The sequence below is a fragment of the Trachemys scripta genome, chromosome 3, assembly GCF_013100865.1.
Source record: "Trachemys scripta elegans isolate TJP31775 chromosome 3, CAS_Tse_1.0, whole genome shotgun sequence".
NCBI lineage: Eukaryota > Metazoa > Chordata > Testudines > Emydidae > Trachemys > Trachemys scripta.
The window spans coordinates 178,007,213-178,025,601 of NC_048300.1; the positions used below are offsets into that span (position 1 = coordinate 178,007,213).

At 39.0% G+C, this 18,389-nt stretch overlaps 1 protein-coding gene across 1 annotated transcript in view; it reads right to left on the reverse strand.

The window, feature by feature from the left end:
• NBAS (NBAS subunit of NRZ tethering complex) overlaps positions 1-18,389 on the reverse strand; it is a 343,164-nt gene that overhangs the window by 262,875 nt on the left and 61,900 nt on the right. Inside the window, exons 13-21 of the mRNA XM_034766908.1 lie at positions 13,942-14,005; positions 11,524-11,717; positions 9,522-9,779; positions 5,860-5,985; positions 4,495-4,646; positions 2,882-3,019; positions 2,464-2,542; positions 918-1,022; positions 396-532 (exon numbers count right to left, since the gene is read on the reverse strand). Coding sequence (XP_034622799.1) covers positions 396-532; positions 918-1,022; positions 2,464-2,542; positions 2,882-3,019; positions 4,495-4,646; positions 5,860-5,985; positions 9,522-9,779; positions 11,524-11,717; positions 13,942-14,005 — 1,253 coding nt within the window. The remainder of the gene's footprint in view (positions 1-395; positions 533-917; positions 1,023-2,463; positions 2,543-2,881; positions 3,020-4,494; positions 4,647-5,859; positions 5,986-9,521; positions 9,780-11,523; positions 11,718-13,941; positions 14,006-18,389) is intronic.

Sequence of the window (18,389 nt, forward strand, 5' to 3'; positions counted from 1 at the left end):
TTAAGGGAAGTCAGAGTGGACACTTCCCCTGACAGGGTCTATTATGTGAAAAGGAGGCAAGTACATTTAAATGATCTCAACACCTAAAGATTTACCATATATCCTGAAAAATCTCTGCAAGCAAGAGGTAGAAAGCCACTGATTCTTATCTATTTACACTGAGTGACTTGATAAGACAAAGTGAAAACTATATTAAGTAGAAAGTAAAGAGATTCAAGAAGTAAATTCCAAAGTGCTCTCTTGATGCTGGTCAACAGCTATACACAGACACAAACCCACACTTTGTTTTCAAATTGTTTTTAAGTTTACAGCCACACTTTTAGAATAAAATCTCTCAACATGTTCTAAAAAGAAAATGCAGTCCAGTAACTGATATTGAGAAAATGCTTTCTTACCAAGCTTCAGGCAGCAAAAAGGAATACTCATGTGGTGAAGTGGTCTCTGGAAAATTAGAGAGAATTGCCAGTCGATGTGGAAGCAGGCCTGAACCATGGTACGTAAACAAGATCTCTAGGGCTCTCACATTGCTTTCCTACACCAGAAAATATAAAATATTCTGTTTTACACTATGAAAACAGTTTAAGAATGATTCTGCTTACCAATTACTGCTCAGCAAACACTACAATTCTGATATCATCATGCATTTTTAAAGACTATGAGTGACTAAAACATTTATCTCATTTAAAAGTTTTCATAATCTGGAAGCTTGACAGAGCAGAGGAATCTTGTCCCATTTTACAGTCAGACAAAGATAATCAAATACAACATTCAAGATATATTATTCCGATTTTTAAAATCACTCCTAGCTTCAAAACAGAAAAAAAAATTGGATGCATTTCAGTATGTGGTGATGGGGAATTAGTTAGTGTTAACAAAAACAGCAATTTAAATGTTTGGGGGGAAAAGAATACTGATACCCGAGCATAAGTTCTTGCTGAAAGTACAATATTCTGATTTCGGAACTTCTTAAAGAATTCGGCATCATATCTCTGCTCAGCTGCATGAGGCCCTCCAAGGATTTCCTTTAAGAAAAAAAAAATGTTCAATAAAAAAATTATTTAAGTATGTGATAAAAGTCATATTAAAATTCTTGCATCTTAGATTACCTAAGGAGTGTACCCTTACACTAGCCAAAAACTAATATAGCTCAGTATGTTATTCTAAAAATGATTATCTATAGAAGCAATTTATGATCAATGTAGATTTCTATCATTTCCACTGTCATGCTGTACATACAAGTATTCGAACAGTAACACTCATCTTCGAAGTCTTAGTAGTTGGCGAAGCAATTAAGGTTTAAGTCTAAATATTTTTGGAATAAATACCTGGACATATAATATGCACACACTTAACTTTAAAGAGACGTTATCAACTTCAGAACGGACACTTTTGTTTTGTTTTGGTTTTTTTGCTTACAATTGTTAAGAGTCACCTTAAATTTTGTTTCATCAGTTTACTCTGTACATTTCATAGTACTCTGTATATAACCAGTTGCTCTGTTCCCCCACAATAGTCATTACCCCTCCCTGCCATTTCTGTGGGTCTTCCACACAGCAACAAAGGAAAGAAAAAAAATTGAAAAACAGTTAACTATTGTGACTGTAAAACCACACACACACAAAAATCAACAAGATGATAGGAGCAGTTGTCCTAGCTGAAACTTTTTACTGATTTTTTTTTTTTTATTCTCTAGATTTCAAGTGGATGGTGTCCGTTTAAGTAGAGTAAACAAAATCATTAATGACTATTTAAATTTATGAGAGAGAGAGTTGTGAATTTAAAATTTGTGAGTCAATTTGGATTCCATATAATCCACTAGCTTTGTTCAAACTAAGTGAAATTTCATATATTAGGGGGAAAAAACAATCCATTGAATGTTTAGTTTCAAACCTCAAATGAATGTAGCAACTCAACACTTTTAAGCTTAAATTACTACCATATAAGTTTACTGTAAATTTCAAGTGTTTTGCTTCTAATAGAATCTAACATAGCCGCTACGTGCATGTCTGTATTTGAAAAAGGTAAATTGGTATTTCCGTCACTGTGGCTTGGCTTTTGCTGTAAGTTGCTAGTATAGACAGGGCTCAGACATTTCAGACAGTGTTTCATGAAAAATGCTTGAGCAGATTTTCATGGTAGAGTGGTACATCTGAATGGCTCTACATTAACTATTACAATGTCTGTAACACTGATGCAAGGGATATGTGGTAACCCATTTTCTTCATAAGCTATGTTTCCCCAGAGACACATTAAGTTTCCCATTTTCATAATCAAAGATTTCAGTAATATTATACCCATTCAATGTTTCTAAGCACAACAGGTATTTTTTTAATTACTGCAAACAAATACAGGATGAAACAATGATATCTAATAGAGAAGATTGAAAATAGAACAAAATAAGTCAGAGAAACAACATAAGCTATTCACAAGACAGGATCTAAGGACTTAACCCCATCTCCTCACCTCGTAAGTTGCAAGTCTATCTAAATAATTTAATAATTTCAGCCTGCTTCGACAAAGTTCCTTTTGTTCCAGTGTTAGTCTGTTTTGAAAGAGAGAGAGAGAAAAAGAGACCACTACATTTTCAAGATTGCTTCAGTACTTTAGCATAGTATCTAAACTTTCAAAAATAGACTTCTATTTAAAAAAATATATATATATTTATTCGAAGGCAACAAGACAAAAAATGTTTTACCAGATCTATATATTGGAAGCGCAACAAGAAATTCAATAAACTGAAAACTTTCATAATAGAGTGCTGATTGAAATTTTAACCATTGTCCAAAGAAGAAATACAGTGTATTAAGATAATTATGACCATGGGATTATGTATTTATAAACCTATGAATTTAAGCAAAATTAGACCTGACATATAATTTACTTTGAGAACTTCACTGATAGAAGCAGTTCTTGATGCTTCTTAGCCTCCCTTTCCTTTCTATTTTCTGCTTCTTCATCAGGTGACAAAAATTCTTCATAGGGGACTTCATCAATGTCCACCTCTCCTGGTAAGATAAATCTGGAAGAAAGAAACAAAAATCAATGTTGATAAAAAGATATGAAGAGCTGGTTATTCAGTCAACAGATTTTACACAACTTTCCATCTGTATCTTTTGTATCAGAATTGATTTTTACTGAAACTGGTGACAACAAATTAATTATCTGAAAAACAATTTTGCTATTGTGAGCTTAAGTGATGTATTCTAAGTATCTGAAATTATAGGGAGGGCATTCTTCACATTTTCTTCACAAAATACACAAGGTTTTCATCTGTTAAAAGTTTACAAATTCTACAAGCAACAGAGTTCCTGATACTATTTCCACAGCACATACTACTATATGTGGTAGTTATTACATATACACCCAAGAAGCAATTATATATCACCACTGTATTGAGTTGTTACAGAATGACCTGCATTTGTTTTTTCTCCAATCTTCTGTACAAAAGACAGAACCAGACCATGTTTTGTTTCCCTGATGCATTTTTTTTTTATTTTAGCTACATAGCTTAAGAATTAAGGCAAAAGCAGCTATTAAAAAAGGCTAATTCAACACTTACTCTTGGGGGAATTCTGGGCCACTGCACACACAGAGAATTCATGTACCACTCAGAATTCCCCCACAAACACCACAGAAAATACATCTTGCCAGAAAGGTGATGCAGTTATGCCTTTCGTCCACCAGGGGCCACTGTGGCACCAGAACAGAGAGCAGCCATTCCCAGGACAGTCCCAACTGCGGATAGGAAGAGAGCAGAGGCCACCTTCCTCACAGCGCCCTGCCTGTGGGGCCGTTAGGAGGCATGGGATACAGAGGGGACAGGGAGTGTGGAACACAGAAAGCTGCTGTGGGTGTGGAAAATACATTTCTGTATTGTAGTTTAAATGCATTATTACTCAGAATTCTGTATTAATATGCATAGTAAGTAATCTATTTGTCAAAAACATTTCCTGAATCTTTTTTGTTGTCTGTATTGTTCCAGGCATACTTGCTGACTGGTATTTTAAAATAAATTACCAAAATAATTGAAACTGGCATGACTATATGGTGTTATTTTGACAAATAAAATATACAGAATTTTAAAATATTGTGCACATAATTTTTATTTTAGTGCAGAATTTTTAATTTTTTGATGCAGAATTCTCCCAGGAGTAAACACTGTGGTTCAAAATAGTCTAAGAACATCAACACAGGAATCTGTTCCAAGTAGAAGCCGAATTTTGGAAACATTTTGTGCTGACTTCCATATTATTGTCTATATATTCATGTCCTCTCTATTGCATTCAACTTCTGAAGTCACCATTTTATTTATTTTCATTCATGAGAGAACTTGACTGCTATCTTTAGTATTGGTTACAGCTATTCTTATGGGAACATATTTTAAAAACCATGTCCTGCAAAATCTGTTAAGATTTCAGTTTGTAGTTAACTGACAAATTCACTGCATAATTCCAAAGCAGAGAAACAGGATACACAAAAATTATTCCAACAAACCTGCCACCATCTTCTCCTTTTCCAATAGCTATGAGAGCCTCCAAGTCTGTGCCCTTTAAACCATACTGCAGCAACTCTTTGGCAGCATCCACATTCTCAGGAACTCTTTCCAGGCATTCATGAAGAACCCAGGACCGCTTCTTAATTTTACTCTAATCAAATGACAAAGAGTGAGAAGTAAGCATAGTGGAATATGTTATAGCCAACCAAAGCACTGAAATCAGTGTCTTCCATTTTTTCAGTCTGCCTATCTTCCATTTAGAACCTTGTCAATTTAGTCTGGTGACTGGGAGACTCAATGTGAATTAAACAAAAGAATCAACCAGTAAAAAAAGCAAGGAAAATGCATCAAAATATTTTGTTTTGAAAACTACAGCCTAGTTTTATTTATAGCATTTCCTAATCTATCAGTAAATTAACTGCAGTGTATTGGTTAGCATTAATGAATTAGTAGAGTGAGACCTCACTACAGCACTCTAATAAATCTTTGCTGACTAGCGGACAGAAGCTGTTTGTTTAAATTTCGGAGTTCCTAAATCTCTAACCATTGCTTTTGGTAGCAAGATAGACTACACTTGAAACCAATAAATAATAAAGTAATACTGTTCTCCTTCCATTTAAGGATCACAAAGCACTGTACAAAAGATGTTTTTTCCCAATTTATAGAGAAAACTAAGGTACAGATGTCAAGTGACTTGACAAAGGTCACCCAGCAACTCAGACACAGAACTAGAAATAGAACCTAGTTATCCTGGATCTCAGGGCTCTAACTCTTCTCCCTAGTCAGTATGGCAGCTCTGTGCTGACTGAAAATTCTGCAGTCTGATGACAGCATACAATTACTCCCATCTCAGTGTACTATATGGCTATTTTCAGCATCATCTCCTTCAGCAAGGGCTGCTTATGTGATCAAGAAGTGAAAGATTACACTATGAGGTGTTCCAGTGCATGTTCTAGATAACATATGGAGAACAATTGCTAGTACAATATTGCTATGGGCATTTTTTCAATTAGCATTTGGCTTAGAGATAATGTTAATTTAGCAACAGAACTTCAACTTTAAATTATCTGAGGCTCATAAATCAACAATACCTTCAACTAAATAATTAAGACAACATGAAGACACCGGCTTGATGCATTATTTTCTTCCCAAGCCCACTGAACAAAATGGGAGTCTTTCCATTTACTTCAATGGGCTTTAGATCCGGCCGCTAGCGAATTTAACAAGGTCAGTCCCTTCTGCCTTAGGTGAAATTCATGAAGGACAACTCTTCAAATTGGTATCAACATTTGTTACATAAATTAGAACATGATTTCAGTTTCTACAAGGATATTAAGAAATTTCTTTCAACTTAAAAAACATACCAGGTAGTCTTGAATAGAAGCAATGTTAACAGTTGATTTCCTCCACTGTCTTTGATATACAAGATCAGAATCTAGACCATATGCTTGAGCCAAAGATAAAGCTTCACCATATTCTTCATTATCAATCTAAAACAAAGTACATGAACGTAAACATCTTTGATAGAATGGAGTTGCTCTGTAATTATTTGTGAATACTGTGTGTGTTTATCTATATCTATACACACACACAAACACACATATATAGTGAATATAATAGTCTAATTAAATAGGGATCCCAAAGGAAAAAACAAGCAGGAAAGAAAAATAATGTCTCAAGATATCAAATTCTCCACAAACACTCGGGGCTGTTAAGAGACAATCCCAGAACAGGTAAAGACACGTGCATACTGGAGAGCTAAGAACTGTGACAGGTTTAAAAAGGAACCGTTTCTCAAGAGAAGAGGGAGTTATTCAGGGGAAACAGTCTGACACATTCGCACCCAACTGGAGGGTCTGAAGAAGTTAAACCAGCATAAGTTACCAACAAGAAGCCTTAGACAATAGATGTGTGTCAACTGCGTGTTATTTTAAAACCCTTTTTCTGTATATGTTTTGGTCCTTTTTTAAAAAAAAAAAAACACCCAATATTTAGGTTTAAAGTAATTTCTGGCCACTATATTCACTACTGGTCACAGTCTTCTCTGCCAAAATTGAATTGGGCCTGCACAGTTGATACACAAGGTACTGTAACTCAGGACTTGGTCTAAGATTGGGAGAACTGTGCAATTCCACCCTAGGAGCAAACCTAAGGGTGGAAGACAATTTGAGTGAAAGTGACCATGAAATGAGGTCGTGATTCTAAAAAAAGGAAGGAGTAAGAGCAGCCGAATAAGGACAATGAACTTCAAAAAAAGCAGATTTTAACCGACTCAACAAACTGAGAGGTAAGGTCCCATGGGGAAAAAAAAACAAGGGAAAAATTAGTTCAGGAGTGCTGGCAATTTCTCAAGGAGACAACATTAAAGGAATAACTGCAAACTACCTCAATGAGAAGGGAAGATAGGAAGGACAGTAAGAGGCCATCACAACTCCATCAGGAGCTCTTTAATGACCTGAAAATCAAAAAGGAATCCTACAAAAATAGGAAACACGGACAATTTGTAAGAGGAATACAAAAGAATAGCATAAGCACATAGGTATAAAATTAGAAAGGCTAAGGCACAAAATGAGTTACACCTAACACGGGACATAAAAGGCAATAAAAAGAGGTTCCTTAAATACATTATGAGCAAGAGAAAAACAAAGGAAAGTGTAAGTTCTTTACTTAGCGGGAAAGGGGACTTAAAAACTGATGACATCAATAAGGTGGATGGGTTTAATGCCTATTTTGCTTCCATCTTCAGAAAAAAGATTAATGGTGATGAGATACTCAACACAATTACTATAACAAGAAAGGGGAAGGAACGCAAGCCAAAATAAGGAAAGAACAGGTTAAAGAATATTTAGATACATTAAATGTATTCAAGTTGGCAGAACCTGATGAAATTCGTTCAAGGGTACTTAAGGAACTAGCTGAAGCAATCTCAGACCCAATAGCCTTATCTTTGAGATCACACCGAGGATAGGTGCAGTCCCAGGGGACTGGAGAAGAGCAAACATAGTAGCTACCTTTAGAAGAGTGAACTAAGAGGAGCCAGGAAATTATACACTGGTCAGCCCAACTTTAATACCTGGAAAGATACTGGAAGAAACTATTAAACAATTAATTTATAAGCACCAAGAAGATAATAGGATTAGAAGGAGTGGCCAGTATGGATTTGTTAAAAACAAATCATGCCAAACCAATCTAATTTGCTTTTTTGACAGGGTTACTGGCCTAGTGGATTGGGGCGGGGACAGGGCACCAGTAAACATTCTACTTCTTGATTTTAGTAAGGCTTTTGATACAGTCCTACATGACGTACTCATAAGCAAAATAGGGAAATGTGGCCTACATGAATTTACAATAAGGTGGGTGCACAACTGGTTGGAAGACCGAACTCAGAGTAGTTATCAATGGTTCACTGTTAAACTGGGAGGGTGTATCTAGGAGGGGTCACACAGGCATCAGTCCTGGGTTCAGTACTATTCAATATTTTCTTGGACTTGGATAATGGGGTGGAGAGCATGCTTGCAAAATTTGCAGATGACACCAAGCTGGGTGGGGTTGCAAGCACTTTGAAGGATAGACTTAGAATTCAAAATAATCTAGACAAATGGAGAACTGGTCTGAAATCAATAAGATGAAATGCAATTAAGATTAAGGGCAAAGTACTACACTTAGGAAGTCAAAAAATCAAATGAACAACAACAAAATGGAATGGCTAGGTATTAATACTGCTGAAAAGGATCTGGGGGTTAGAGTGAATCATAAATTGAATATGAGTGAATATGATGCATTGTATAAAAGGCTAATGTCATTCTAGGGTGTATTAACAGGCGTGTCATAGGTATGACATGGTAGGTATTTGTCCTGCTCTATTCTGCACTGACGAGGCCTCAGCTAACATATTGTTTCTATCTCTGGGCACTACACTTTAGAAAAGATGTGGGAAACGTGGAAAGAGATTAGAAGAGAGCAACAAAAGTGATAAAATATTTTAAACCCTGAACTATATGGAAAAGTTTTAAAAATTGGGCATGTTTAGTCTTGAGAAAAGACGACGGGGGGCAAGGACCTGATAGTTGTCAAATTCATTAAGAGCTGTTATAAAGAGGACAGGGATCATAGAATCATAAAATATCAGGGTTGGAAGGGACCTCAGGAGGTCATCTAGTCCAACCCCCTGCTCAAAGCAGGACCAATTCTCAACTAAATCATCCCAGCCAGGGCTTTGGAGATTCCACCACCTCCCTAGGTAACCCATTCCAGTGCTTCACCACCCTCCTAGTGAAATAGCTTTTCCTAATATCCAACTTAATATCCTCCCCCACTGCAACTTGAGACCATTAATCTTTGTTCTGTCACTTGTTCTCTGCATCCACCCAAGGTAGTACAAGAAATAATGGCTTAATCTGTAGCGAGGGAGATTAAGTTAGATATTATGAAAATCTTGATAAAAATATCGGGGGGGGGGTGCATTCAGAGAAACTAGAGGGGACAGAGGTGCAGCTAGCCCTGTAACCATGATACCATCTATGTCAGTGGACATTACCATAGAATCAAAGAAATAAAATAGCATATTAATTCTGTCCCCTGGCCAATACAGGATTGTTTCACTGAATATATTTATCAGGGCTTTCTCTAGTCTAATTTTAAATGTCTAATGTGATGTAGCTTAGCCCACCGTCCATAGTCTAATGAGATGTAGCTTAGCCCACCGTCCATAGTCTAATGAATCTTATACTTTCTGCTCAAATGATCCTTAAGTAACTTGTCATTTGAATTACATTAATGCAGGTTCTCTGTTTTAATCACGTGCCTTCCAGCTGGTGGACACACTGTGTATTGTTGATATCTCTCTCTCTTTCTCTCTCACTCACATACACCCCTTAGAAATACGTGGCTAGACCCTTGTATTACAAGAAAAAAAATTAAAACAGGAAGATATCAAAGCTGGTCTTTCTAAAACAATGAAAAACAGTTATTTTATGTTAATCTTTATTGTTGTCCTAGTGTCATGCTGTATAGATCTCAATCTCACCTTTCTCTGGTAAAGCTCCTCTGGGGTTGTAGATCTTAAACTCACAAGGCGGTAATTCTTTGTAATAGTGCGTGAACGTTTCCGTGGAGGAGCAAATCGCTCCATTTCTGTCACAAAATACAGGCCTTGCTTTAGGTAACTGAAATATCTGGCCTTGGCAGAAGTTACATCATCTGAGTCAGAGTCATCTTCTCTTTCATCTTCTTCACCAGGCCTGCTCTCCAAGCGTAATCTCTTTGGAGCCAGTTTTATCTCGCACTACACGGAAAAGCAATTCTTAAACAGTGCAATATGTTGTTGTTAGTTTGCTCCCAAGCTGCCTGATTCTGGAAAATGCTGAGCATCCACAATTCACATCAACTTCAGGATCAAGGATCCCGCCTCCTCCCATTCCCGCACATTAAAACATTAGCTTGTAACCTTTAATTTGTACTTCAGGGATGCTTCTTGGCTCTCCATCCTGGACTACAGACCCGATCCAGAGCCCACTGAAGTTAACAGAAAGACTTCCATAAATCTCAATGGGCTACCAGACGGACTCTGTGTCCTCTAACAGAGGCAGGAAGCCATACAGGGTGGGGAAGTAAGAGGAAATACATATCAGTTCTGTCATCAGAAAACATAGCTAACACGTGAGTTAAACAGTATGCAAACTAAAAAGTCACATATTTAATCAATTATTTGGAATTTCTATATCAATGTACTAAGCTTCTCTCTGATTAGGTCAATGTTAACATCCTGAAGGAAGAACAAGAAGTCACTGATAGGAAGCTTTTCAGGTCTTTCAGTTAACGTCATTTCCATAGTAATGCATCTTTTAATAGACATATGAACAAACTTATTTATATTGCGATCATGCTGTTCTGAAACAAGTATTGGCAACAACTATGATATAAAGGTATTTGGTGCTCGTTTGTTTTGTTTTTAATCTGTCTTACTGGGAAAGGGGAACAGGGGATGGATCATTTGATGATTTACCTGTTCTGTTCATTCCCTCTGAAGCACTTGGCATTGGTCACTGTGGGAAGACAGGATACTGGGCTAGATGGACCTTTGGTCTCATCCAGTATGGCTGGTCTTATGTTGCAAGACCAACATGTCATAACAATTTCACAGGGAAATCAAAGATTTAATTGCTTGGATTGAAATAAAATTGCAGGTATACATTATTATGGAGGGCAACAGGCTTTTTTGGCATAATTTAAATAAATGAAAAAAATTACAAAAACACATTTTACATAGTTTGTTTTTAATAGCATTTCTTCTCTGAAGAAGGGATAGGGACAAATACTCTATTCCCCACTTCAATCAAACATACCCAGTATCCATGAGACTTCAAGCCAATGCGAGTTTTACTTGAGGAAGGATGACTCAGGTTGCAGGATTTTTCATACAATTATATATAGATATAAATATGCATTTTAACATACACACAAATTGCCATTCTTGCTGTACAAATTTGTAGATACAAATTTTCTTGGTTACTGTATATATCATAGAATGAAAAAAAATTACACACATGTGGACAAGATTATTTTTCCTTCTAATTAAAATAGTTTGAAGAAAACCCATTTTTTCCAAGTAGCACAAAATTAAATCAATCAAAAAATCTATACTGAAACTAAGCACATGTCTCAATAGAGTGGGGCCTTGTTTATTTATACTTATGACCAGAAAATATACTGCAAGTGAGTGAATTCTGAATATTAGCCAGAAAGAAGGCAACTGAAAAAGCCAAAATTTCAAACTATTTTGTTCATTTGTTTTCATGATTTAGGATAATCCTTCAGAGTACATATGATAAAACAATTTGTAAATGCAATGAAAACATAGTAAGACAAGATTTCATTACAGCATCTACTATTAGGGTGGGAGAGATGGCCATCTTTTGTATAAACGCTTTGGGTTGTGCACATTAGCAAAATAAAAAAAGTGAGGTTTTATTATACTACATAAAACTACAGTGGGGGTTTTCTTAGCATTGTTAATATATGTTTATTACCTCCAGGCTTAGAAATCCTCCATCATGAGTAGACGTGACCTGAGGGGAATTTTCAAACCATTCACATGATTTCCCCAGTAAGTTTTTTAATGTTTTCACAGATGACACAGTCAAAGCTCCAGAATAGCGAGCCAAGATCACAGCATTTTCTGCCCACCAATTTACATCCATTAGCGAGTAATAGGATTCTTTATCTAAAGGAGAAAACAAAACAAACATTTCTAACATTCATCAGCATCACACACAGCCTTGCTTCACTAAGTTTCTATTTTACAGCAACGGTATTTTTAATTACAGTCAACTCTGTATTAACAAAAGTAAAACTGAACCATTATAGATTTTGACTTAACTGCATTACTTTTCAAATATTGCTTGAAAAAACTAATCTACAGCAAGCTGATTTACTTGCACTGAGTAGGATAGGTTTTGAGCATTTGATAAAGATTTGGTACATCACTCCTCAGGACAGCGGAGAGTGAATTTCTTTAGCAAATGCATAGAGAATTACGGATGGGATCCAGAAGAAATTGCATCCAGCTGGAAGACATATCACAACTGAAAACAGAACTCTTAGAGGACCATTCAGGGAGAAAACAGTTATTAAGATGACATTTTAAAAATAGTTACAATCTAGAATTTTACATTTTGTGGGCAATTTGCTTATGCAGTTAGATATCACCCTTAAAGAGAAGACAGACATCACCTTATTTTCTAACTATTACAGCACACTCTCCTTTCAATTAAGTTCATTCTTTTCACTTTGAATGATGGTTGTTTGAATTTTGTTACATAGATAATACCAGGGTATATATCAGAAAGTGTAGAAGTGTCTGAACAGCAGCTTTTAAATTGCAGTCATATTTTATCAACACATTTTCCTTGGGCTCTTCTCTAGTTCAGAATGCTGGCCTCTTACTAACTGGCAAAGATTTTTAAACTATAGCTATGAACTGTATTAGCCAAACCCATCTCCTCAAAACAAGTAGATGCTGTTATTTCTACTGCCAATTATTCTGATCAAGTTAATCAGTGACTTAAGCAGGTAAAAGGGACTATAAGGAAAGACCACCTGTATGGATCCTTAGAAGATTTCCACTCACTGATCTCAGGCAGGCATGGTGTCAACGAGGGTTTTGTTTGTTTTAAATCAAGTCATGTAATTGGGCAAAAATAACTTTACTTTTTTGTAACTGGACTTTTCCATTTCTCTCCTAGACAAATCTTTACTCTGATTGTGCATGCCAGGTCACTTAGACTGTAAACTCTTAGGGGCTGGCACCACAAGTAACTTAGGAAAACGCGGCCCTGATCTATGATTGAGACCCAGAGGTACTACAGCAATACAAAGAAAGTAACAACAAGAAGTATCAATGGAACCATGAAGCTATTAGCTTCTTTGCCGTGAAACTACAGTCGCTCCCCGGGTTATGCAAACCCAACTTACACAAAAAGTTCCCTAAGTTCCATAAGCATTTCTCCCCTTCTCCCCCATAATTATCGGGTATACATCCCCGACTTACGCAAAATTCAACTTACGCAAGGCGCTCCGGAATGAAACACTTGCGTAAGTCGGGGAGCGTGTGTACTGGCTATATAAACATTGTTCACATACTGATGTACACGCATGGCATTAACACTGCATGTATAAATGGAAATACATTAAAACATGCTCTCAGATAAAATATTAACTGAAGACAAGCAGGCAGACCAACCTCCTGTAGTATTCTAACTTGTTCCTAGCCTTTTAAAATTCACCATGCTGGTGTGGAGGGGAAGGACTGAATTAAATACGAAAAGTGTATTTAGCATTGTGGACTACAAAGGTATGCCTACACAGCATTTTGGAGCCCACGGGAGCAAATCTTTGCTAGCGGGGCTCACGCCAGCACTCTAAAAATAGCTATGTAGACAGCACTTTGAGGTTGCAGTTAGGGCTGGAGCTTGGGCTCTAAAGCCCACCCACCCACCTCCTAAGGCTTTAGAAACCAAGCTCTGTGGATCCGGCTCTCAGGCTCCAATATATCCCAAGAGGCCTCCTGGTGGACTCTGCAAATTTCTACAACATACAATTTATTGTTTCACGTATTTCCAAGACAGACATATTTTTGCTAAGCGTTAAGCCTTCCGTGGAGCCAGGATCCACAACCTTCTGATTTATCATGAATGAAAAAGCCCTATATTATGTGTAACCATAAATAAAAGGATATTTCAGCTGCAAAGTATGCTTAACAGCGGATTTTAAAACGTTTGCATTGTGATACTCATTAAGCTAGAATGAACTAAAAATTCAAGAAAGATGCACCATTTTGGCAACTATCCTAGGCAAGATTTTAATTAAAACCATTATGTTCTTTAATCAATGTACATTTTTTTTCAGAACATCAATGTTTAGCATAATAATTTGACTACATCACCCACCTTTTATTTTCTTCCTTTTTTCAGTAGAAAGCCTCCAATCTGGATTGATCTCATCATAACCTGGCTAAAAAAAATTAAGTTGCAATGTTACATTAACTATATTAGTAAGCAATCATCTTTAAAAAGCAAATATTTTGCCCCCTTTATATCTAACTACTTCTCACAAAAGGTAACACCTTCAATTTTCCATTAAACTGCTCCGTTATCACTGAGACTACATCCATGTAAATGCAATCCTCATTGGAATGAAATTCAAGCTTCCTTCCCTAGGTCAGATGTATAAATTGGACCCTTTCTTTAAATATTGAATTTAGAAATATAGGAACTGCACAATGGATCAGACCCATAGTCCATCTAATACAGTATCCTGCCTAGCACCATGTCCTACATAAGAAACCAGGATAACCCAATGACTCACCGATCTGGTCAGCGTTCTATGGCAATGGTTGCCCATGAATTTCTCAAATTAAGCTGCCCACTTTCCCAAACTATATGTGATTTGTTTAACCTGAAGTGTTTTAAGAGAACAATTACTTGTTATAAATCATAGAACGTAAGTGTCACTCTTAAATTCCCCTGAGTCTTAGGAACCCAGGAGCATGTGTTATAGTCAGTTATCTCTGTAACATTTCCCTTGTAGGACTAGTGTAGCAGAGGAATCAGCAGTATTTAGTGACCTCTGCACCTGCAGCTTCTTCCTTTGAGTCCTGGAATAGATTTTTCTTCATCTTGGAAAGAGCATACAAAGATGTACAGTAGGAAAGTGATGCTGAATCTCACACAGTTCGGTATCACAAGTCACACAGTAAGTGAAAGAAAAACAGCTTTTATTATTTACTGAGTACAGTCAGGATGCAGGACACTGTGAAGATAGAGGCTATAATGGCCGTGCCCCAAGCAATTTACAACACCAAAAGGACACCTCTCGACACTTGAAACACCAGACTGGGTCCAGTTTCGGTGCAGTGGAAAGTTTGGGATTTGGTTTGGTTTTTTTAAAGGAGCACAAAACCACACTGGTATCACCTGGTTTTTTTTGTTTGTTTGTTTTTTTGGCATGCCAGTTCTCACCCCACATTTTATGAAACCAAAATGTTTCTGTGCAAAACAGGTTAGAAGTTGCATATTTCTGAAATGTTTTGTCCTATAAAAAACAGTTACTAACCTTTCTGTAACTGTTGTTCTTCGTGATGTGTTGCTCATGTCCATTCCACGTTAGGTGTGCACGCGCTGCATGCAGTCACCGGAGATTTTTCCCTCAGTGGTATTAGTCAGGCTGGCTCTAGCACCCTTTTTTTTTTTTAATAAATGGAGATATCCTATCTCCTAGAACTGGAAGGGACCTTGAAAGGTCATCAAGTCCAGCCCCCTGCCTTCACTAGCAGGACCAAGTACTGATTTTGCCCCAGATCTCTAATGGGCCCCCTCAAGGATTGAACTCACAACCCTGGGTTTAGCAGGCCACTGCTCAAACCACTGAGCTATCCCTCCCCCCACCCTCTGGTGCCAAGCACTCATGCGCTGATATAAGAGCCCCAGCCAGCCCCGCACCCTCTGAGTTCCTGCTTGCCAGCTAACTCCAAGAGATGGACAGGAGGATGGGTCGTGGAATGGAAATGAGCATCACATCTCAAAGAACAGCAGCTATGGAAAGGTTAGTAACCGTTTTTTCTTCTTCAAGTGCTTGCTCACGCCCGTTCCACGTTAGAGGACTTTCAAATGGTGCGCAAGGAAGTGGGCTCGGAGTTCATGGACATACAGATTGCAACACTGTTCTACCAAATTTGGCATTATCCCTAGCCTGCTGGGTAATGGCATAGTGGGAGGAGACAGTATGTACCAACTACCAGGTCACTTCTCTGCAGATGTTTTGGATCAGGAACTGGGATAGATGGAGCCTGAGCTCTCGTCAAATGGGCTGTCAAGACGGCAGGAGGGGGAACACCCCTGCTCATAGTACGTACGAATGCAGGAAGCAATCCAGAATGAGATTCTCCAAGCCGAACCTGGTAGGCATTTCATCCTGCCTGCTACTGCCACAAAGAGCTGCGTGGAGTTACAGAATGGCTTGGTTCTTTCAACGTAGAAGGCCAGGACACATCTAACACTCAATGTATAGAGATGCCACTCCTCCGTATTTTTGTGCAGTTTGGGGAAGAAAGCAGGCAGGAAAACAGACTGATTACTATGAAACTGCGAGACCACCTTTGGCAGGAACGCTGGGTAGAGGTGCAGTTGAGCCTTCTCCTTAACACTGTATATGGGGATTCTGAAATAAGGGCCAAGATTTCTGAGACCCTCCTGGCTGAGGTAATCATTACCAGGAAGGCAACCTTCCAGGAGACAGATGTCAGAGAGCATGATTCCAGCAACACAAAGGGAGGGCCCATGAGTCTTGACAAGACCAGGTTTAGGGCCCCCAGTGGAATGAGTTCACAAATTTCAATGTAAAGTCTCTCTAATCCCTTGAAGAAGCAAATGGACATTTCGCATGAGAAGACCGACCTATTGTCCATCAGAGGGTGGAAGGCTGAGATTGCCGCTAGATGCGCCTTGAACGATGAAATGGCTAGGCCCTATGATTTCAGATGGAGCAGTTATTCCAGCATGGACTGGAGGGGTGACCGAGTTGGTAAGAGGCCTCGTTGGGATGATCAAACCAAGAAACACTTCCTTTTGGCAAGGTAAGTCACTCTAGTAGATGGTTTCATACTACCTAGCAAGACCTGGCGGACTTCTCCTGAACAGGCCAGATTCAACCATGGAGCTTCCACGCAGTCAGGTGGAGGGCCTTGAGGTTCAGGTGGAGCAAACAGTTGTGATCTTGCAAATATCAGGTCCATGAGGGGAGGGAGCAGCAACGGCGCTGCTACTAACAGATCCAGTAGCATGCCAAACCAGTTTGGCGCAGCCAAGCAGTAGCTATAAGAATAACTCTTGCTTTGTCTCTCTTGACTTTCAGAAGGACCTTGTGTATCAAAGGAATAGAAGGAAATGCATAGAACAGGAGCACTGTCCATGGAAGTAAGAAGGCATCTATAAGTGAGCCTGGTGTGTGACCACGCAGGGAGCAAAACTGCTGACATTTCCTGTTCTGCTGGACTCCGAACAGATCTACAAGAGGAAACCCCTGTCTCTTAAGGATGAACCTAGCTACATCAGGGTGAAGGGACCATTCATGGTGAGAGAAGAAAGACCTGCTGAGGTGATCTGCCAGAGTGTTCTGGGCTCCAAGAAGGTGAGATGCTTCGAGATGGATGGAGTGCTTCGTGCAGAAGTCCAACAGGCCTCTTGTCATTGGGTGAACAAGCATGCCCCTCCCTGCCGGTTGATGTAAAACATGGCTGCTGCGTTGTCCATGAGCACTTGCACTACTTTGCCTGCAATCTGGGGTAGAAACACTTGCACGCTAGGCAGACTGCTCTGAGCAATTGACATTTATATGCAATGGGAGCTCATCCTAGAACCACAGGCCCTGAGTCCTGAAGTGTTCAAGGTGAGCCTCCCAACTAGAGTGAACGCATCCAAGATTAGAGATACTGATTGCTGAGGAGTGACAAAGGGAATATCCTCCCTCACCGATCGGGGATGCCTCCCATCAGTCGAGAGAAATGAGGATCGGGGTGGGAACTGTAAGCACCAAGTCCAAGTGATGGCGGCTCAGTGAGTACACTAAGGCCAGCCAAGCTTGAAGGGGTCCGAGGTATAATTTTGCATGTTGTATCACATAAGTGCATGGGGCCATGTGACCTAAAAGTTTGAGGCAGAAACAGACTGTCATGACATGTGGGCCTTGACCTTCGATATCACAGCCGACATTCTCAGGAAGTGAGCCTCTGGGAGGAAGGCTCTGGCCCAGGTAGAACCGAGCACAGCAACGAGAGTCGACTTTTGCTAATTTATCAATAGGACCAGGGCTCAGAAGGTAGCTTGGACCAGATAAATGCTGGCTCTCACCTGGGCCTTGGACTGGCCCTTGATTAGCCAGTCATTGAGGTAAGGGTAGACTTGAACACCTGGCCTTCTGAGTAAGGCCACCGCCACCGCCATACATATTGTAAAAACACTGCCAACAGGCCAAACAGGAGGACAGTAAATTGGTAGTGGGTCTGGTTTACAATGGATCCGAGAAACCTTCTGTGGCCCTGGAAAACGGAGATGTGGAAACAGGTGTCTTTCAAGTCGAGAGCAGTATACCCGTCTCCTGGATCCAAGGAGGGAATAATGGAGGCCAGGGAGACCATGCAGAACCTCAGTTTCTTGCGATAACTGTGGAGGTGATGCATGTCTAGGATGGGTCAAAGATCCCCTTTGGCCTTCGGAACCAGGAAATATCAGCAGGAGTAAAACCCTATCCCTCTCAAGTTCTGAGGCACCTGCCCCACAGCCCCTACCCGAAGGAGGGCTTACACCTCCAGGACTAGAAGTTGCTCATGAGAAGGGTCACT